We start from the raw sequence: 22,129 nt of genomic DNA, 5'->3' as shown, positions 1-22,129 counted from the left end.
TCCAGCATTTACCATCTATTTTCTATTGCATTTGTTGTGCTGAGGCCCAGACGCACAAGTTGTACTACTATGAAATCACAGTGTGATTAGATATGTAGTCACTTAAAGGAAACATGATGTGGGTTAACCCACTGCTGATAATATTGATATCTGAGAAGCAGCACTGGCAGTAGAGTGGGTACAGAATGGGTAAAAACACATTAAAAGAGAACATTACTCTTTTCCTCTCTACATAGATAACTGATGCTAGAAGGGACTGGTTTTGGCAGTTAGTGCTTGTGGGAGGTTTATATTAAGTAGAGAGCAAGCTCCTACTGAGCATCCTTCAAGAACTATAATCAGTCAGCCAGAGCTCTCAGCAGATTTTTGTAAAATGTGATTCCAAATGTTGGGAGTGTTTATAGCTTAAAATGAGACTGTTTTAGGAATCAAGAATCCACGTGTAAACTTAAAGACAAAATGATTGGCTAGTTTATGTGGGTGAAAATGGATTTTAGGACATTCATGTAACTGGAGCCTTCCACAGATTCTGGAAGGAAGAGGAAGGAGCTCATTCAGAAACTAGGTAAAAATATAGAGTAATTTAATAGTCCTCAAGGATTTAATTTCTTCAGAAGCAACTGAAATTTTAGACTGATGTGTGCTTGATGCAGTTATCTAGCAGGAAGAAACCTTTTGAATTGTACAGACCCCTGGGATATTTCAGAATCCATTTCTAAGGAATTGCCCTAAGCTAACCCCAAAATGCAGCAGTGAAAAGTGAAAATTATTTTTACCAGCTTCATGCTTGTGGAGAATGACTGTAAGCTTCTTGTGCATTCACAGTTCTCACTTGATTCCTAACTACGTATCATACAGAGAAGTAGCTGACTTGCTCTGCTTCTGGATGGAAGGGGTTTTAGTTTCCAGTGACTAGAGAAAGGAGGGTAAATGGACTCAGACCCCATTCCTTGCTGTGTTCTGAAGTGGTGTTTGTATTTAACTTGTTCAGCAAGTCACAATGTATAGGCTTGTCCTGAGACAGTGCATAGAGCATATTAAGGAGTAATAGATACTGGAAGGGAAAAAAGGACTTGTTTGTTTATCTACTAGTCTGGCTTTTTTCTCCTTAGAGTTCAAACTATTGGGATTGCTGCAAGAACCTGTTACTGGTTCTGAGTAAAGTGGCAGGGTGCTGGTAGAGTGGGAAGAGAAAATGTGGTGGGAAGTTAGATATCTGTTTCCTGCTACTTGCCTCTCCTGTCCACCACCCATTCAATCCCAGCCTGTAAGAACAGGGAAATCCTGCAAGCAGTGTGTGGAACTGGTTAGAAATCATGTACCAAGAGACCCTTCCTGGAAAATGGCAGCTGTGAGAGATCCTGACATCAGTGAACTTCTCTGCTAACTCGCCTTGCCAATGGCTTCTTTCCCTTTGTTTACCTTGTCACTCTGCCAGGTGCTAATCACATGTTTTGGAAAGAGGCTTGGATTGAGACAGTGTTTTTGGAGTTTTGTTAGAAACCTCCACTTGAACTTCTAGGTCCAGAGTGTCCCATTCCTGGATGGACTAGTAACACACTGAACTGGTCCTTCCACAACAGACCACCTCAGTGAGAAAGGATACGTCATTCTCTTGACAGATTGAGTTCTCAGTGTCTGTTGCCAGCCAAGATCTGCTTTTTTACAGTGTAGATTTAAATGAATGGATTAGAATCACACCAAGACATTTGTTATTTAGTTTTCCCAGCTAATTACTGGTTTAGCTGTACACTGTGAGGTCTTATCTGTTGCGTTTTTCTAATGATGTGGAAAGAAACATCCCTGGCAGCCTCAATATTTGTTAGCAACGGTAACATTTAGTTGGTGTCACAACTGGCCACTTGAATTGGATTAGTGATTTAAAGATTAAGGAGGTCTATAGTACATAATCCCAGACTAATAGAATTTTGTTCTCTTACATATTTGCATAAATACAGGAGTTAATTTGGGAAAAAAACCAAATCCAAACACTGATTATTCATAGCACTCATCCCTATTTTAATTTTAACTAGTTCACAGCACTGTTTTCTGGTTTTATTTCAGCTAGTTTGAACATCTTTCGAATTTATTTTTATGAACTGAGACTTAAATAAATAGTGTCTGGCTTCTGAGTGCTTGGGAAGTAGCTGGGACTCTGCAAAATAATATTAAAAAGGAAAGATTCAGCGTGAGTTTTGCATCTTTTTTTTTTCCCCAGTTATTTTTATAATATCGGGGTAGTTTCCTAAATTTGAGGAAAAATGTGAAAGCTGTAGTAAAAATTATGCTGTGGCACTGCTGCCTTTCAGATGCTGTGAAAGTGCAGTTATTCTACTTCTGCTGGGTGAACTTCTGCTCTTATCATATGTCCTGAAGACATGCTCAAAACTTACGGCTGCTCACTCCATGCCACTATGATTAAAATACAATAAATACCTAAGCTGTCACTGGGAAAGTCGCTATTCTCAAGTACAGCTTTATCCATATTCTCTTTCTGGCTTCATATGAAAGCGCTAGTTAAACTGCGTTATCAAAAGCCACATGTTTACAGCTCTGATGGCAAAATTCCAATGGAATTAAATGGAACTTTTGCCAGTTGAGTTAATTAAATATCTTTATTTCCAATTTTAACTTAATCTGAATGAAAAACAAAACCATCCTGTGTTATTATACATTATGGTTATGTCGCTGAACCCAGGACAGGTTACAACTGATCATTTTTGGAAGAGATTTTTTGCAGCAGTTTAATTTTTCTTAATTGCAATATGCAGTTCTCCTCAAAGGATGGTATTCTTAAAAACATAAATAAATAAGCAATATCTAAGATTTCCTTTCATGCAGACACCCTGGACATTAAATTTGCTATAGAATGTGTTCATGATCTTGGGTTTGGCTTTAATAACTGATGCTATCACAGGTGCCTTTAGTGGAGTGTTGGAAATAATTGGTTCCAGTTACTTGTGATCTCCATAGGAATGAACCCAAGCCATTGCTTATTTTGGATGGGGACAAGACACAAAAAAGTGGTTAGTGTGAAGGGGAGAGACAGTTTTACAGTATTGCTGAAATATGTCCAGAGCACAAATATGAAAAGAGTTACTAGAATTTGAAGCCATTCTGACTCAAATGACAGATTTTGATATGCACTTTTGCCCCTGAGAGTGATTAACCACTGAAGTAACTTAGACACAGTGTGATGTCTTGTCTGGTGGACTTTCTTAAGCTAAGCTCCCATGAAATGCAAAGATGACCTTGATAGAAAGAGAAAAAGATGAATTTTCAATCTTCCATCATTTATCGGAAAGCGCCATTAACTATGACAAAGGTCTGTGAATCTGTTAACTTACTCTTATTAAAGAGCTTTGGTGGAAAGTCCATTAGGGAAGCCCATGGAGTGCTCGATTTTAACTCATGTGAGATTCTTGCTGCAGTGTTTATGTTCTCTTTCACTTGGGTAAACTTTACTGGAAATTAGACTAAAAGAAACCTGAAACAGACTTGTATCTTGGCCTTCAGTATGTTTGCTTTAGGAACTTGATATCCATGTGATTTCAAAGAAGGTTTTCTCTGTGCAAGAGCTTCATAACTTGTTCCAGAATGAACATTTTATTCTTAGCCTGAGTAGATTTGTTCCATATTTATAATTCCTTAGTGCAGTTTATCCTGCAGTTATGGAACATCACGTATGGGTGTGCGTTCTTGTGCATGTAAAGAATCATAATTGAGTGCATGGAAGGCTGTGATTTGAAAACATTGTGGCCATTGTCTTTGAAATCACCATGTCATGTTATCGTACAGTAGGATGACTAATGGTCCTTGTACTAAACACCTGTGTAGATTCCAGATGGTTATCATGGGCCAGTCTTCTTATGATCAAAGCAATACACACATACAGACTTTGCCATTGCCATTTGGCAAGCATTTCCTTTCAGGTCATGTATGGTAAGAGACAATTTAAATGTGTTACCTTGTTAAAAGGCCCGCAGCAGCAGTAGTGAATTGCCACAGAGGGGTCTCTCCATATGTTTGAAGCAAGCCATGGCTAAGCAAATTTGAGATATCTGAAAACTGCATTTGTCATGCAGGACAAGAGGTTTGCCTGAGAAATTTGTCTTTGAGCAGAATTCAGTTGCCGATCACAGAGGCTTTGTTGTTTTTGATAAGTTCCCCCAGGAATATAAATACAGGTTAGAGCATATATTTGCCACTGGGGACTGCTTCCTACATACACTGTACAATGCAATCATTCATCAAAGGTTCCGGATAGCCCTTCTGAGTGAAACTGCAGTCTCTGCTAACCAAATGCTAACAAAATTGCAAACAGGAGGTTCATGCTCGACTTAGATGACAGTCTCTGAGAGCAGGAATCCCGTGCATAACATTGCTAAGAATCCCAGAACAAAAGATGTTAGAAAATTTCGAGATGCCTGAGTAATTTAAATAGTGAAAACCCATTGACCTTCAGTGAGATTTAGGATATAGGACTATCAAAGGCTATGGGCTTTAAATTCCTGAAACTTTTGGACACTTTATAATCTGAAAGTCTGAAACAGTCTGTATAAGACCGAACAGATGAGGCTCTCTATAGACAGAGAGGAGCAGCCCCACGTTCACAAGCCCCGGTCCTCATGAGGACACCAATATCTGTTGGAGGGACAACACAGCAGGACATAACCTGGAATGCGTTTATGGTAACTTACTTCTCCAAGTGATAGAAGGAGACAATGAAGAGAGGTGCTATGCTGGACCTTGAACCTTACCTTATAGCTCCTCACCAACAAGGAAGAGCTGTTGGGGAATGCGAAGCTCAAGGGCAGCCTTGGCTGCAGTGACCATGAAATGGTGGAGTTCAACATCCTTAAGGCAGTGAGGAGGATGCACAGCAAACTTGCTACCCTGGACTTCAGGAGAGCAGACTTTGGCCTCTTCAGGTATCTGCTTGGATGAGTACCATGGGATAAAGCCCTGGAGGAAGAGGGGCCCAAGAAAGTTGGATAAATGAAGAAACGCCTGCTGTAGAGAAGATCAGGTTCGAGATCATCTAAGAAACCTAAAAATGCACAAGTCCATGGGACCTGACAAGATGCATCTGCAAGTCCTGAGGGAACTGGCAAATATAGTTGCCAAGCCATTATCCATCATATTTGAGAAGTCGTGGCAGTCCAGTGAAGTTCCTGCTGTCTGGAAAAGGGAAAACATAGCCCAGTTTTTAAAAAGGGGAAAAAGGAAGGCCCAGGGAATTATCGGCCAGTCAGTCCCATCTCAGTGCCCAGCAGCATGATGGAACAGATCCTCCTGGAAACTCTGCTAAGGCACATGAAAAATAAAGAGGTGATTGGTGGAAGCCCAGATGGCTTCACTAAGCAAATAGTGCCTGACAAATGTGGTGGCCTTCTGTGATGGGCTTGCAGCGTTGGTGAATAAGGGAAGAACAACTGACATCTGCCTGGACTTAGGCAAAGCGTTTGACACTGTCTCACACAACATTCTCGTCTCTAAACTGTGAAGACACAGATTTGATGGATGGACTACTTGGTGGATACGGATTAATTGCATGGTTGTACTCAGATTGCTGCAGTCGACGGCTTGATGGCCAAGTCAGAATCAGTGATGAGTAGATTTCCTCAGGGGTGGGTATTGAGACCAGTGCTGTTCAACATCTTTGTCAGTGACATGGACAGTGGAATTGAGTACACCCTCAGCAAGTTTGCTGATGACAACAAACTGTGGTGCAGTCAACAAGCTGGAAGGAAGGGATGCCATCCAGAGGAACCTTGACAGGCTCATGAGGTGGGCCAGTGTGAATGTCCTGAAGTTCAACAAGCCCAAGTCCTGCACCTGGGTCAGGGCAATCCCAAGCACAACTACAGGCTGCACAGAGAAGTGATTCAGAGCAGCCCTGTGGAGAAGACTTGGGGGTGTCCCCATGGTGGGGGGCCGGTGTGAATTGAAAGCAGATGATCTTTAAGGTCCCTTCCAACCCAAACCATTCTATGATTCTATGGAATAAGTTTAGGAAGGAAAAAAAATGTTGCAAAACTAAGGTCCCTCTGGATGTTTTTCTCTAAAAGGTAACAGTTACCTGAGCAGGAGGGAAGGAAGGAGGCCAGTCAGTTGGAATTGTAGATAGTACCCCATCAGTTGAAATTGCAGATAATACCACATCAGGGGCAACAGCTGTTTTCTACTTTGCTTTCATGAAGGTGCTCTATATTGGCATTGACTCTGAACGTGTGGAAGTTGTGAAGCAGTGAGAGTAATTACCAGTGCTGGGAGGTCTGGAAAATGGGGGGAATGTCCTGCAACCCAACCTGGATTTGGTGTCTTTGAACCATCCAAATCAAACACAGACTTTATGAGAGTTTCCAAGTCACTGGTGGAAACTCAGGGTCTGGAATTCATGGTTTTGACACCTACTTTAGCTTGACACTGCTTATTGTGATCGGTGTGTATAGGAGGAGTTTTTATAGGATGCCATAGTGGTAGTGCAGAAAGAGATGGAAAGCGGAAAGAAAGTAGTACCTTCTCTGGATTACAAGATCTGTGATCTCCATGGATCAGATCCAATGACAGAAATGTAGGGCCATTAGTAAGTGCAGGAACACAACTAAGTGGCTGTGCATGTTGGAACTTCAGAGTTTCATGAGTGGGAAACTTAGATTGGGCTTTGGGGGGAAAGATTTTGACTCTGCTGAAATTCCTTTCTTGCATTTTAGCAGGACTGAAATAACCCACACTACCTCTCTCCATTTATGCATAGAACCATCTTAGCCTGAACAACTGTTTGGTGGGTGAATGTTTGAAGGAAAATTGGCTGCAGCATTAAAAATCTGACTTTTCAGAGCCACATGGGAATTTATAGACAGCTTTGTAAGGCTCTGAGGATTCTTCTGACTTACAATAGTTGTACCTCAGTATAGCCCAGAGGCAGCTTTCCAGCAGGAAGTGTAGCCTGGAAACTGGCCGATGCCTCTGCATACCACCCCGATGAAACCACCATGGCAGCAGAAATGTTTAAGACCCCAGGAATGCCATGTTTCCTTTGAGAGTCTGTCAGAGAAGGGAGGGAAAAAGAACTAGATAATACTTTATTTTTACCTTCTTCCTTCTCTGCCATCTGTTTTTAGATGAAAAATAGCATATGGAACTATAATCCTGGTTAAATAATAAACACTGCACACAGTTTTGATCAAAATGTGACTCCAATGGGTACTATTTCTTTAGGTTTACCAGGCGAGAAAGGAGAAAAAGGCAATCCAGGTGTTGGAACACAAGGACCGCGAGGCCCACCAGGATCTACAGGTAAAGCTGTTACATTGGAGGCACCCAGATTAGACCACTGCTCCCGATGTGCAAAGCAGCTGAGACCTGCATGGCTCTGTCCTCTGCTCCTAAGGCTTAAGCTGCAGAAGAGACAGTAGTTCAGGTCCCTTAACTGTCACAATGCTCTTACTATGTAATATGACATTGGGAAATGCCACATGATGGTGTCATCACTCACACAAGTATTTTCCTTTTCCCTGTGATAAACTGCTTCTCCAAAACCTTCTTTTTTTAATGTTTCAAATATTTTTTTCAGAGATGGGGAAAAAAAATAATTTGGATTAATTGCATTTGTTTTCTTATTGACTCAATGTCTTATCTAACTGTGACTTGACAGAGACATGTACAGTAATTAAGCACATTAATCACAGGGATTTATATTTAGCTCCCTAAAAAGCAGAGGGTGATATCCAGGTCCTGTTGAAACAGTTATAGGATTGACTTCACAAGGATATTCTGGCCATTAGAGCATCAGTACCAAGACATAGCATTATGCACAAGCTGTATGGAAAGGGAGTGGGGGAATCAAGAGCTGCGCAGGCATCCAGGGCTGTCCTCCCCCCATGGAACTGCCTTTCCAAACATCTGATGCTTGGTGAAACATTTGCTTTAGGATAAATTTCTGGCTAAAGCTGTCTCTGGCAAGGAAGACGAAGCAGACGCCAGAGTAGGAGGCTCAGCAGGAGCAGGTCTCCTCTCTGGCTGATGCTTTGTCTTCCTTGCCAGAGGAAGGCTGCAGCCTTTCCCTCAGCTTGCTTGGGGGAATCAGAGCCAGGATGCCTAGCTCCTTTGCTCAAGCTATCTCCTGGCACTGTTTGTAGCACGCTCAGTGCCATGTTTTCCAAGCCTGGAAAGGTGGCCTCAACTCCCTGCTTTTATGAAAGACGCTACTCAGATGTTTCATCTCCCCCTTCTACACAGGACCTCCAGGAGAAAGTCGAACTGGCAGCCCAGGACCACCAGGTTCTCCAGGCCCACGAGGTCCTGCTGGGCACACAGGACCCCCGGGCTTACAGGGTCCTTCTGGCCCGCCGGGCTACTGCGATCCATCCTCCTGCGCTGGTTATGGCATGGGAGGTGAGTAGCCAGAAGTTGGTTGGCTGCCGTTTGCAGAGGTGGGGTTGGCATCTTCTAACAGCCAAAGTAAGATGGAGGCTACTGGTGAACCTTGTGGTAAAGCGGGGGAGCTCCCTAAAAACTGTGTGTCCAGTGCTGCTGGGTTTTGTGGGACATGAAGAGAAGGTGGCCCCAGCATAGTGACCAAAGGAATTCCACCAGCCAGTCCCAGCCTGTAAAACCGATCCCGTGTAGTTGGGTTTTGTCCTGTACGTGTCTGTGTAGCTGTATGAGCCTTTTCCATCTCGACGGTCTGTGTGTTGAAGCCCCAGCTCCTAATGTTCGTGACAGCAGAATTTTTACATTTGTTTCAGTTCAAATGTGTTGCTCAACTTCCCCTTCTGTGTGCCTCTGAATGGCATGAAAGCATGACCCTTACTAAACCCCTGGTAGTGTAATCTGACACAGGGATGCACGTGTCCGTCATTAACCAGTGAAGCAATCGGGAGAAAATGATCCTTTCTACATCTTCTCTGTATCCTACTTTCCCCTCTTATAGCACGGAGAGGCCGTGGGAGGAAGTTAACACAATTACCAAAAATCATGTTGCCCTACCTATTAGTAAAGCGCTAGTTACTACAAATGTTACACATAAGGCATATTTGTTTGATGTTTATGGTTTAATCTGCCCGTGATTTGTATGTTTTACTTACCTGAATGTTTTTGTTGTCGTCTCTTCCTATCCTTTTCTCCTCACTTCCCCTCCCCGTTGTTCCTTTCCTGTTTTAAGGCCCCATCCCTTACAATGGCTACCAATCCAGAAGGTGAAAGGCTCATTCTGGTTCAGGTCTCATTTGGCTGAAGGTCAGAGATGGATGCTGAACTGCTCTGTGCTTTCCATCAACGATATTGACTACCACTAATGAACTCACTAGCTGCTGTACATGCACTTAGCTTCCTTGCACTGCTAAAAATTATTGCCTGATCCATTTTTGCCAGTTAATCATATATTTTAGGCCGTAATTGGAATAAGCTAAAGCAGGCAGATTGTGCAGTGTTTAGTTAGCACAGTATTACAACTGGACATTTGACAAATTCTGGTGGTGGTTTCCAACTAACTTGGCTGTCTGTTGGTGGGTTTCCAATTGCTCCAGCTTATTAATTTTGTTAAATGTTTTCCTTCATGTGAATAAAAGATGTGTATTTAAAGATTCTATATATATACTCACACACACTATATATAGCTATATATAAAATGTCAATTTCCTAATGAGTGCTTTAATTTTCTACTCCCCTTCTCCTGTGTTAACCGTATGAATACTCTTGGTGGTGGTGGGTTAAGGTGGATACGGTGAGCCAACTGATCAAGACATCCCAGTAGTGCAGTTGCCACATAACTCCTACCAAATCTATGACCCTGAGGACCTTTATGATGGTGAGCAGCAGCCGTACGTAGTTCACGGGTCCTACCCCTTATCATCCCCATACTCCCAGTCCTCCTATCCATCACCGCATCTTGCTCAACCAGAGTTTACTCCTGTTCGGGAAGAGATGGAAGCCGTTGAACTGAGATCCCCAGGAATTAGTCGCTTCACAAGGAAGACAGCCAAAAGGAGCGTCAAGACTCCAGTACGCAAAAGGGCGAATGCAAATACACCCTCTCAATGAACTGGTTAAACAAGGGAAACATTTTCTGTGCATCTGGCCTTCTGTCCACGTGCCTCACCTGTCACACAAGGTGTTTACAGGCTCTTTTAACAAAGAAAGAAAGGAGAAAAGAATTGTACATGACCAGTTGACGCAACAAGTAATGGTAATTATCTTGCATGCCAGAAACTTAGTATGTTAGAGGGTTGGTGCTAGATGATGATGAAAGGTCACTTGTAGACCCTTCTCTGGAGTACTGTTCCATACACTATTCAAACTGTATGTAAAAAATGCATCCAGCGAGTTGGTTTACATAGACCCATTCAGAATAGTTATTGTTTTGTTATCCATGTTTTTCCAGTTGATTCTGTTCTGTTAGTTGTGGATGAATTGCTTTACTAGCAGAGTAACCCGACTACACCCGACAATGCATCATCAGGTTTTTTTGAACCCAGCTTCTAACCCCTGCGCAAAGAAAGTCTTATGTTGAGGGACTGGTTTTTTTAACCCACATTATATAAATACACCAGAATGTTCCATGGGAGCACACTGATAATTTATTGTGAACCTCCTTCCTTTCTGTTTTGTATGCAAATAAAAGTGGCAAGCTTTTATATGTTAAGGCTGTATTTGCTTGATTTTTAATTTGGAACAATTGTATAGATCTTCAGGGGGCAGAATGTAAACAGAAGAATATATATTTTCTTTTTTCAACACTTTTGGGCAACAGTTTTTATTTTAAAGAATAGAGGCGCTTAGTATAAGCAATATTTAGCCTCATTTTTAGAATTATATATAAACAAGTGTAGAGAGTAACAGTTGAGGTGGTTGTACCATCTATGGCCATTTGCATATTGACATGCCAAAGTCAAAAGTCTGGCAGGTAGAACCAAAAAGGCAACATGGGTCAGCTAATGAGAGGAAGGAAAAACCCCAACCCAACCACTTGAGGAGCACAAAGCAATTCATCATGTTAAAACAAATGAGGTAAATTATGAAGTGACTCAATGAACAGCTCTGAACAGCACTGCAGAGACTGAGCATCAAAGCAGGATTTAAAGTAGAAGCTCAAAGCTGTTCATTTAAGTCGAAAGCATAGGTTTGGAACACTTTTAATCCATCCCTCTAAGGTCATGGAGAGCCCTGCAGATCCCAGGGCTGTTTTCTGGCTCAGCCCTGACTGGGCAGGCTCTGTTCCTGCTCAGCAAGGAAGGACCTGTCAGCTCTTACTTCTGGCTGCTGTCAGCAGTGCACCCATCTCACCAAGAAGATGACAAATGAGTGCCTTTAACCAGGTCGTCTCAGATTCTGTGGCCTAGAACTCAACCTCAGTGGTAACGCGAACCACTTACTTCACATGTAGCCAACACGCACAGCTTTGTCCATCCCAGGGAAAGTCTGGCTAGCTGGCTGTTCTCTGTTTCTGTTTTTCCATTATTTCTCTCACCCCCACCTCCCATCACTTTCTTGGAGAAAGGTGAGAAAAGTTGATGGAAACGTGAGTTGAATGTCATTTCCTTACCTGGACTTGTATTTAAAGTAGAAGTTGGTAGAAGAGTGTAACTCAACTAATGGACTTTACGCAGCTTAGCCCCAGTATACAGGATACTGAAGCACCGCATGAGCACAGCTATGGGTGCACATGTGCAGGTACCATAGCCTGGCACATGGAGCTGACATCCAGAGAGGTCCCATTAAAATTAAACACAGGTTATGGCTGCACTACGTGATTAATTACCCTGCATGCACTTGGCTATGAACGTGTAACATACCCCAAATGTGACCTCTTTCTGCCCTCTCCCCAGCCTCCTCTGCTCCCACTCATATGTTGTACCGAGACCTTCTGGAGTCCCCCACTGAGATACACCAAATTGTAACTCCTCTGGAAGCAACTCTGAGAAGGTGACTGATGGAAAATCAGCATTGAAGCAATTCTGTCTGTGTGGTCTCAGAAAGATTTTGGGCCTCAAGTTACAGTTCATTACAGATTCATATACAGTTCACTATAGATTTGCACCCAAGACAGGTTGTCAAGCAACACTGTACCCAAAGCTCAGGTTCCTGTGGGACCAGGAAGGCTGGCAGGGCATAACCAGGGATGCATGGAAGACAGCACAGCACAGATACAGTCAAACTCATCAAAATAAAGCAATCGATCGGTGTTATTTGCCCTATTTTTGAAAGCTTGACCAAAGCCCTGTGTGCACCCATGGTGCACAGTCAGTGTCACCCACCTTGTGGCCCTCCTACGGTGGTCGCCTGGGCTAGGGGAGCAGTGGGAAGCAACTGCACCCTTGGGCACATGGGAGCTCAGGTACCCTGTCTGTGGGGTCCTTGACTGTGGGACGCCCACACCATCAGCTCTCAGCGCAATCAGATTCCACTCCCCCCGCCATATGGGATGTACAGGCAGTGAGTTAAACAAAGGAAGACATTACTTGGGGGTAATAAATTAGGCACACTCGTTAAAATTTTATAACTTAATTTATAGACTAAAGCCCAAACTTTAACTGCACCAGCTAATTTGCTTTACTTTCATAACGACATTTACTGGCACCCCACTAACCAAAATGCTTCATGCATCATTTGTCGTATGTTCACTTCCTGGGTAAACCTGGGCAATAAAATGTAACTGGTGGGCACCACCAAGTTATAAAAATATTATTCAGGATTTGTATGTGTGCCAAAAAGATGCATATGGTCAACATTTTCTCCAAAAGTCAGTCTCCGAATAATCAGGAACGGCTCCTGTTTTTCCAGACAGCCTAAGAAACTGAAGTTGCTGACTGTGAAGTATTTAGCACAGGATGAACAGCTGATGCCACCCAGATCTTCCCAATAAAGTATATGTACTGTGTCCTTATGCAAAAAAGAGCATTTATTTTAACCTACTGCTTTTAAAAATACTTTTACTAGTTCATGAAATGTGGTTACTGACTTGGAAATGAAATCTGCACGTTCACTGGACAGGAACATTTCCTGGGATAAGCCCATCTGAATGCCAAAGAAATGCCTGATACCAATCCATTAGTTCATATGATGAAATATGCTTATAAATAAACCAATGTTTTTCTTCCTATATGATGTCTGTATAAAACAGATACAGAAAACACTTGAGGGTTTTCTGAGCAGAAAAGCAATAATGAACTTCAGGGAAGTAATTTGCAGAAGTAAAATAATTTTAAACTTATTTTTGCATCATTCAACACTCCAGTTTCCTCATTTGGTTTTCATAATAAATATGCTGCTGCTTCATTCTTTAATACATTCTTTAAGTGAGGAAGGCGTGTTGCTGTGACTTGAATCAAAATCAGATTTCCATTTAAGAGGGGAAAGGAAGGAAGAGTATCTCCATATGATCTGCCTTTACTGTCTGTTATTTCAGTGAGGTCTTCCAGAAAATCTGTGCTGGGCTGTCAGAATCTACTCCTGGGGAGGAAGAACCACTTAAGAAAATACTCTTTACAGCCCCAAATGGGTGGTTTAGTTGGTAAACAGCACTGCAAGCCCAAAGTGTGCCATCTGCAAAGGCTATGCCTAGATGGGGTGGGGGTCTGCTCGCCTGCTTTCTGTGGCAGACCAAATGTTACAGGTAGCAACTCTCCTGCTGACAATCATGTAATGTCTACATATCAAGAATGAAACAGTATTAGGATTATATTTAACACCTTTTGGCTTAATTTTCAGTGTTCCAAGCACACTATATGGTACACCATATCAAAAAAAGGCCAAAGCTTGAGGATGAAAAATTATGGTCGGTGACCAATACGTCTTTGGTCATGAGGAACAGGTTGAACTACAGGCAAAGCATGTAGTGCAGGAAACCTCTTTCTAGAAGGCTGCTGAAGACTGTGAGATAAACTCCCATAGGACATAAAAAATGGCCATCACAAATGCCACTGCCTCCTCATTTCTCCAAGATGTATCTTCTAATAATAGTTTTCTTCCCTCTAACATGATTACAGTATGCACACATGTGTATTTGGTACCTGCCCTGAGCTGTTTTCCTAATGCAACTTGGCTCTGGAATAAGTTTGATTTTGCTTACCACCACCACCACAGTTACTTCCATGGGTACGTTCACCTAAAAAGACAAGGATACTGCAGGCCTACGTAGATATGCACTCAGCAAAACTTCACTATGAATTTCATCTGATGCATACACTGCATTCTAGAAGCGGCTTTCAAAAGAACCACATAATCTATTGCAGGGTAACAGCTCAAGCCACCGGGTTTTTTACATCCCACAAAGAGAGAACGAGTTCTACATGAACAATTCATTTTTTCTGAACTGAGCCTGGCATTCTGCCATTCATCAAGCTGTGTAAGGATGGATTGATCACTTCTTTTACCAGAAGAGCAAATCAGATCATTTACTGACAGCGTGCCATTTGTGGGAGCTCTGCGACCACAACTGCTCTTATTGCATGGAATTCAAGTTCTGCAACCTTTAGTGTGAGACACTTCATTTCAGTGAACAGTGTATTGTTCCCATGAGGTGCAAACATTAATAAAAAATGTATCAATTCTTTAATAATACTATTAAATCAGATGTAATTAACAAATTCCAGATCATACACCACAGAGTGCCGCTGGTATTAACAATTATTAATAGAATATTATCTATTCTTAGCTGTTTCAAACACAGTAATTTTTACAATCTTTCCAAATAAAGTTTGCTAACACCCATCAGAAACATTCTGTACCAGATTTACCGAGATGCACAGATGCTTCCACGGTAGAAGAAATTATTTTCAAGGAGAAGAGACATTCCTGATGGTTCTTCTTTCATTGTTGTTACTTCCATCGAAAATCTTTAGGTCTGGAAAGAAAAAACAACAACAAAAAAAGTGCTTTAAGAAATGTATTGGAACTGCAGGGACTTTCCTTTAAGGATGCAATAACAGCCATATCTATTTTTATTTCCTTATTCTGGTGCTTGAAGTTTTGTGCTGAAGAACAGTAACAGTTTATTTTGGATTACATAAAAAAGACAGAACAAACCAGTTTGCTCAGACCTCTAGGAATTTACAGACATCAGGACTAGCTGGTCAAGGTGTTTCTTACGAGCCACTCCTACTTTCCTAAACAAACCAAAAAGCATCTTTAACTGAACGCAGTCCCACAAGGATTTTAAACACTAGTGTTAATTTCTCTCTGCTTTTAACAAATGACTAACCTGTGCATAAGATGGCAAGTTTAAAGTTAGAAGCATAGTCTACCACAACACTACTGGGATAGTTAAAATCAATGATTTAAAGAAAACCCCACTTTGCATCGTAAAGGTTCTGCAATCCCTTCTGCTGGGATGGCAAATGTGAAAACCATGCAGACAACTGCTGTTTGTAATCCTCCACAGCTCCCTCTTCAAGCACATCACTCACTGCCTGCCACACACGCACCAGTGCAGAAGCTACGTTCTTCCTGAACCCACAAGGTTCAGACTAGATAAGAGTTTTAGAAGAATGCTAAGTTTGAAGGCTAGACGCAAGTCTACATCTCTAACAGGCCCTGGAGAGAAGTTAGGGCTCTGCCCAGTTGCTTAAAATCCCCAAACAGTGCAGGGTGATTGTCTCTGACATGCCTGGGACACAAACTGTATGTGCATAGCACGAACAGGCTGCTCTTCACATCTTGCTGCACCCCCTGACACATACTGCCTGCGACAACACAACCTGTTATCAGTACAGCAGCCCTTCGCTCTTGACTCTTACGATTGTTTCTCTTATACACGAATCAAAACAGGTAATGTGAACTGTGTCTCACTATTGAATTGAACAAGAGATGTAGTAACAAAGGTTTTGGAAACATGTAATGGGACACAGGGTCAGCAGATTTACTGTGAAGTTGAATGAAACCAGCCTGGAATACAGGAAAAGCTGCAATTCACAACAGCAAACAGCAAGTTAAATTTACAATGGTGGTAAATTTTATCATTAATTTTGTTCATAAATGCAAATTAAAAGCAGACAGTGAAGTCATTCATGCAACTCTTGTACAAGCCTGTAGGTTCTTATGTGAAAGCAACTCTGGAATTCAGTCTGTGCTATTTCAAGTGTGTCATATAAAATTTGATGATTATATGAATTTTAAATAATGACTATAAAGATGAGCTGGTGGTCCCACTGTAATGAATCATAAAGCTTCTGTTTTCCATTTTAATGGTATAATTTGTATTAACATTTGGACTTGTATCTTTTGTGCATGGAAGAACTGCTGTAAGCAACATGTACGTTTACACACTTGTTTCATGTTGGACTTGAACACACTCAACATTTGATGGCTTACAGGCACTGGGAAAGCAAGTCACGTTTCCTAGAATCCCGGGTTTCAGTACTCAGACATACTCCATGTTTTGTTACTCAGATCTCACCTCTGCATACCAGAATATATACTCGTATCACACTGCTTGTGGTGTGTTAAGAGAGTTTGAAAAATTCTCAGCAGTGACTTAGAAGTTTTATCACCACATCCATCCTAGACAGGTGGACCTGTGCTGAAAGATTTTACAGATGCCGCATGGTGAAGACATCATTGTCTTGCAGCTTATAGTTATTACTCTTTTTTATAGGCCTATTCGGTCTCTTACACATTGCTCAAAGGATTTTGCATTTTTATTTGAATGGTACATTTAAAACTTCAATCTTGGTTAGGCTGGAGTGCTGCAGAGTTAATACTTTGCTCTGGGTAAAAATCCAATTACTTTTGTGTTCTTGCTTGTAATCTGCATTTCAACCTTAATGCTCATTGTCTTAAAAGTTAAATGCATAAAACACTGGACTCTTAGTTTGCAGTCTTACAAAGTTAATGAAGCTTAAAGGCAGGATTTTCTACACTAGAACACTTGTGTGAACAAATACAAAAGTTTTTAAAGCTTCTTCTACTGCCACAGTAGGCTTTTATGCCGACTAGTACTTGCCTGTTGAGGCCACAGACGCTGCTTTTAGAGTCCTTGGCACTAGGAAAGCTAAGCTTTGAAAAACACTGCCTTTGGCAAAAGTGTTATAAATATTTTGGTAGACACCAGAACATGAACCCAGAAAAAACCTTGTCTACTCGGAGAGAATGATGTTACTTGTGAACATCAATAGGTAACTGCTCATTGATAAACGACATAAATTCATGCAAGAGTGTTCTTAGATGGCAGCGCTTTTGCCCTTCTCCAGCACAGCACCAAGTTTATGCATTTGGAACAAAGGAAATGGTATCTCCTAGAAGAGATGGTTCAGAAATTCACCCAAAGGCAGGACTTCATATACCTGCTTCTCTTTCTTTTTTTTTATTAAAGGTAACATTCCTAGGGAAAAAAAATTGCTGTATATTGACAGCAGGCTCCAAGAAAAGGGGAAATAGAAGGCAGAATATGGGAAGCAGCATCTCTGAAATCTGCTGAAAGGCAAAGCATTATGGGCTCACTGAATATACTCAACATCGCTCTGTGCAGCAGATGTCTGCCACTAAAACATGTAAAAAAATACGTGTCTCACCAAAATTTTATACTGCACATAAAAAGCGTTACGACACAGTCTAGTGAATGCTAGGCAAAATACTCAGCAAATTAAATTAACATCCAGTTACACCATGCCTCTCAGTGCTTCTCTCTCTCAACTACTTTAGCACTGAGCACCTCACATATGAGGACAAGCCAAGAGAGCTGTGACTGTTCAGCCTGTAGAAGGAAAGGCTCGAGGGGATCTCATCAAAGAAGAGACGATGCAAAGAAGATAGAGCCAGCTCTTTTCAGTGAAGCCCACTGAGAAGACCAGAGGCAATGGACACAAACTAAAACACAGGACATAATGTCTTAACATCAAGAAACACTTGTTTTACTATGAGAGTTTTACTGTGAAGGTGATCAAGCACTGGAGCAGGTTGCCCAGGAAGGTTGTGAAGCCTCCATCCTTAAGGATACTCAAAAGCTGTCTGGACACAGTCCTGGGCAACTGGCTCTAAGTGGCCCTGCTTGAGCAGAGTGGTTGGACAAGATGACCTCCAGAGGTCCTTTCCAGCCAATTGGTCTGCATCAGTAACAGAACGATGCCATTCTGTTTTCTCTGTTTCTCTGCTTTTCAGAGAAAACTGTAACTGTGTGAAATCCGCGTAGATACTGAAAACAGAATTCACAATGGCAAGCTTTAGTCCAAGGAGACTCTTCAAGTCATCCCTAAAGTCACTGAAGACAGACAGGACTTCCCCAGATTACTTTAAATACAGATCCATTTTATTTATACCAAATGGAGCTTAAACTACCTGTGCTAAATTAATACTGAAGTCTGGTGATCATACATGCATTTCCATAACAACCACCACCAACTCTAACATACACTACTTTGTGCAGCTGCATAAAACAAGGTTATCTTTAATCTAGGTCATCTCTCTGATGCTCTTTATTCTGTTGCTACGCAAGTAGAACGGAGAGGCAGGAAAAGTGATGGATAATACTTTAAAAGCAGCCTTTTTGCCAGAAGAAATGCTCACGAAGCTATGACCTCAGCCTCTGAGTATCTCAGATGGCAAACAGAAACTAACAGTACAAAAACACCTACTTGCATAGTTGCAACTACAATGGGACCCTCCCCCTCCCCAATATTCAATATTCTTTTTCAATACCATGTGAAACGTGCTCTTCCTATGGTTATTTTTCATGTCAAGGAGACAGAACAGAGACCCTTTCCAAAAGTTAAATGTTCAATTCCAATTTTCAACTCCTAGAGTGAATATTTATTTCCATCAACTCTGAAGAGACTTGCTGCACAGTTCCATCTTTATTAAATTCTTGTCAGCACATTCCAACAGAGACGTTTCCCTTCCCCTAGCGATGTTTTGTGGAGGTAAAACAGCCTTAGAAAAAATAAGGGGAGAAGGGGGAGGTGTTACTCTGTGTAGGCCAAATCTAAGTAATCCCCAGTCTGCATTACACTGTCATATCTTGATTTAAAAAATAGAGGCCAACTTCACCACCTTACTTCTCACGTGAGAGAACATCTTGTAATACAGTCCTTACAGCACAAAGATGAAAAATAGCATAACTTACCTCAAAGAGATAATAAGATTAAGGCTCTAGGATAATACAGGACACTATTTTATACGTAAAGAAGTTAATTTACAATCCTTTACAGCATTTTGATTTTCAGACAAGCCTTTAAAAATATTTTATCTTAATTTTTAATAAATCAGAATACTTCTTCAAAACTACATATTTTAACCCAAATTATTCTGGTTTTTAGAACTTCTAAATCTATTGGGATTAGCTACACTATAATTTAGAATAGATGTTGCTCTTCCTTCTTCCAAAAGAAGTCACACACCCACCTAGTTTTTTCAACCACATGCTGCTGATAAAATAGCATTTGATAACATGACCTCATCTTCTTTCAAGCTCAAAAAACCTGGACAGTCATCTCTCCGTAAAGTCTCTACTCAGAATAGTTTTGTTGTTACGTTGCATTGTCTAAGGCACTTCAAAAGAAATTATACAAAGTCAAATTTTATGGAGTTACTACAGTCATTTGTGCGTTCGCAAGCCTGCATTCATGACTGGTAACTAATGGTTTCAAAGCTGCCTCTACTAAGGAATAATATCACTAATGCTGCAGAAGTGACCTGTCAATACCTGCTCTTGAGTCAGCAATGCACACCTGGTTTGGAGGCTTTGAAGATCTCAAATTGCATTTTTCTCTTCACCTGCGGGCAATTATCTCACCATTGGAGAACATGACCCAGGGAGCCAGAGTTCCCTGTACCTTCTGCAATCTCACCATAATAACAATGAGTGTTCAGAAGGGATTGCATCAGCACTGTAAAAGGTCAGTGCCTTAAGGCCAGCTAACACTGCACACTAATAAACTGAGATGAAAGCAGTGGTACAAGAGCAAAAGCTGAAAAGGACAGGCTTAGAATTCTGTGAAGATTTCACTGCATCGATGAATGAGAAAAAGCACTCCAGATACATTAAAAAACCCATAAAAATTAATAACCATCCTGAATGAAAGGCACATCCATCTCATCCATTCACAGTCTGTACAATGCTCCCTGTTACTTGAAAAAAATTCGTGTCTGGTAGGATTCCCATTTGCATGGCTTATCCATCCAAAAAAGAGTCTGAATTCAAAGTTACCAAATGTTCTAAGAGTATCTCATGCCAGAGGATTTTAGGCCTGTGGCTGCTATGATAGATTTTTTTTTTTTTCCTCCACTGGCTTTTTGTCACCTTTTTTCCCGTTTCCTGCAGAACAGAGGAGAGTTCCCCAAACAGCTGAATGAATCTTCAGGATGACTGGGGAGTTTCACGCAAGCTCTGCATGATTTTCCTACACAGATTTCAAGAATTCTAAGTAACAACAGGGATAAAATCTCTCCAAACTTGGCTGAAAAACTAGAACACAGAGAGAAATGTATTTTAATTGGTGTCGAATTACTTCTAAACTACCCCAAATTTGTTAAGTAGTTAACCAATGACATCCACTGGCTCATAAATGTCTTTTAGGAGTGTTATAAACAAGATTTGTAACAGAAGATGAGAGATCAGGGAAGATCAATTAGCGAAAAGATTTTATGATTGATCACACCACTTAGTATCTAGCCTTCTGCTACTCTTTGGTCCAATTACTCTGACATAGCAGGCACACTGGATCTGCACTACTGTAATGCTCTTCATATTTATGGGAATCACAACCACAGGAATGTGGGATTATTGAGAACTGATGACAGTCGGCGGCTTACACAGGATAATTCCATGGCTCACCTTTCATGTTTGCTTATTAATAGCAGTACATGTTTTTAACCTTTTCTTATAACAAAAGGTTCAATATACCTATTTTATATAAAACTGTTGCACAATACACATAGCATGAAATTTGTGGTCTGTCTGACATACTATTTAAGGTTAATTTATGAATACAACTATAAAATTCCAAGTATCTGAAGATTCATTTTTATAGACAAATTTTAAAAGACAGACTTCAACACAGAGCCAAAATTTATTGTAAACTCATGAGGAGTATGTCTATTTTTCAGGTATACTTTGCAAGTTGTGCCAAAGTCAATAGCTAGTAGGTAAGTGCACCATAGCTAAAGGGGATTTCTGAACACATTTCATCTGTTTGACTAATCACACCAGTAAATAAAACCCTACGGATTAGACATGGCTATCATTCTCTGTAAAACCAAATTATGTGGTTACACTCAAATATCAACAAGAGTTTGGAGCTGGGGGCGGGGGGAAGGGAGTTGAATAATTCTACTCAAGATGTACCTACTATCCCAGGGTAGCTCTATGCCTCTGGTAAAATCATTAGTGAAACAGCTAATGATATTTCAACTAGCTATTAAATTTCCAATAACCACTTGGCCTACTCTAAGCCATGAACTTCTTGCTCTGCTTGGGGGCAAAAGAACCTTTTCCATATTGGTGTAGTTCTCATGGAGACTACCATCTTGGCTAAAAAGCACTTCTACAAGTATAACTTATTTGACTTGGAGAATAAACCACAGTAACAAGAGCTGCATTTAGTAACAAAACAGAGCAAGAAAAGATGCCTTTACTGATACTCTTACGCCAGTAGAGCTAGAGTGACTAACCCTTTCCCATGCACACAAAGCTTAAGATAAATCTTTTGTGGTCCTTGACTGCAGTTTGGGGTTTTTCTTACATAAAGCTAGCAATTATTTTAATTTTTAAAACATGTCTATAAATGAAGTGACCTAAACTGATGCTAACAATAATTTAGATACATTTGTGAAATTAAGAATGGCTTATTACAATTTAAAATAAATTGGCTACAACATCCATTTCCCTAAAAACATATTAAGTAAAACTGAACTAAGCTGTTTAAAAATTACTATCAATCCCAGATTTTGACCTGGGTTACACAAGTTCTGTCTGGAAAATAAATTAAGTTAAACCAATGCAATGTTCGTGTAAATTTCATCTCAGTAAGATGATTTTTGCAAATGAAAGCGTTTTCTTTAAGTGATATATTCTGCTAAAACCTGTAGGACTATAGAAAGAACAGCACTGTACACTTGGCTTTGCCTGAAGAATGACGTTATTCTTCAAATAAACAGAGAAGTGGGTAAAGGAACGGTGAAATCCTTTCCAGAC

The 22,129-nt window shown here is 40.9% G+C and overlaps 2 protein-coding genes across 5 annotated transcripts in view; one reads left to right on the top strand and one right to left on the bottom strand.

The window, feature by feature from the left end:
* The window catches only part of COL14A1 (collagen type XIV alpha 1 chain), a 119,454-nt gene extending 108,806 nt beyond the window's left edge, over positions 1 to 10,648 (top strand). For 3 of the 4 annotated variants that reach the window (XM_030489511.1, XM_030489601.1, XM_030489430.1), the window contains 3 exons: positions 7,225 to 7,302; positions 8,245 to 8,400; positions 9,722 to 10,648. In XM_030489511.1, the coding sequence (XP_030345371.1) occupies positions 7,225 to 7,302; positions 8,245 to 8,400; positions 9,722 to 10,047 (560 nt within the window). In that variant the 3' untranslated portion in view covers positions 10,048 to 10,648. Of the gene's footprint in view, positions 1 to 7,224; positions 7,303 to 8,244; positions 8,401 to 9,169 lie in introns of all 4 variants that reach the window. The other variant, XM_030489695.1, reaches the window with a different exon arrangement.
* A 1,843-nt stretch (positions 10,649 to 12,491) lies between these two features.
* MRPL13 (mitochondrial ribosomal protein L13) overlaps positions 12,492 to 22,129 on the bottom strand; it is a 36,936-nt gene continuing 27,298 nt past the window's right edge. The window contains exon 7 of the mRNA XM_030490111.1: positions 12,492 to 14,848. Coding sequence (XP_030345971.1) covers positions 14,824 to 14,848 — 25 coding nt within the window. The 3' untranslated portion in view covers positions 12,492 to 14,823. The remainder of the gene's footprint in view (positions 14,849 to 22,129) is intronic.

The sequence above is a fragment of the Strigops habroptila genome, chromosome 1 (genome assembly GCF_004027225.2).
Source record: "Strigops habroptila isolate Jane chromosome 1, bStrHab1.2.pri, whole genome shotgun sequence".
Classification (NCBI taxonomy): Eukaryota; Metazoa; Chordata; class Aves; order Psittaciformes; family Psittacidae; genus Strigops; species Strigops habroptila.
Note: the sequence above shows the minus strand (reverse complement) of the source record. Positions and strands in the feature narration are given on the sequence as shown.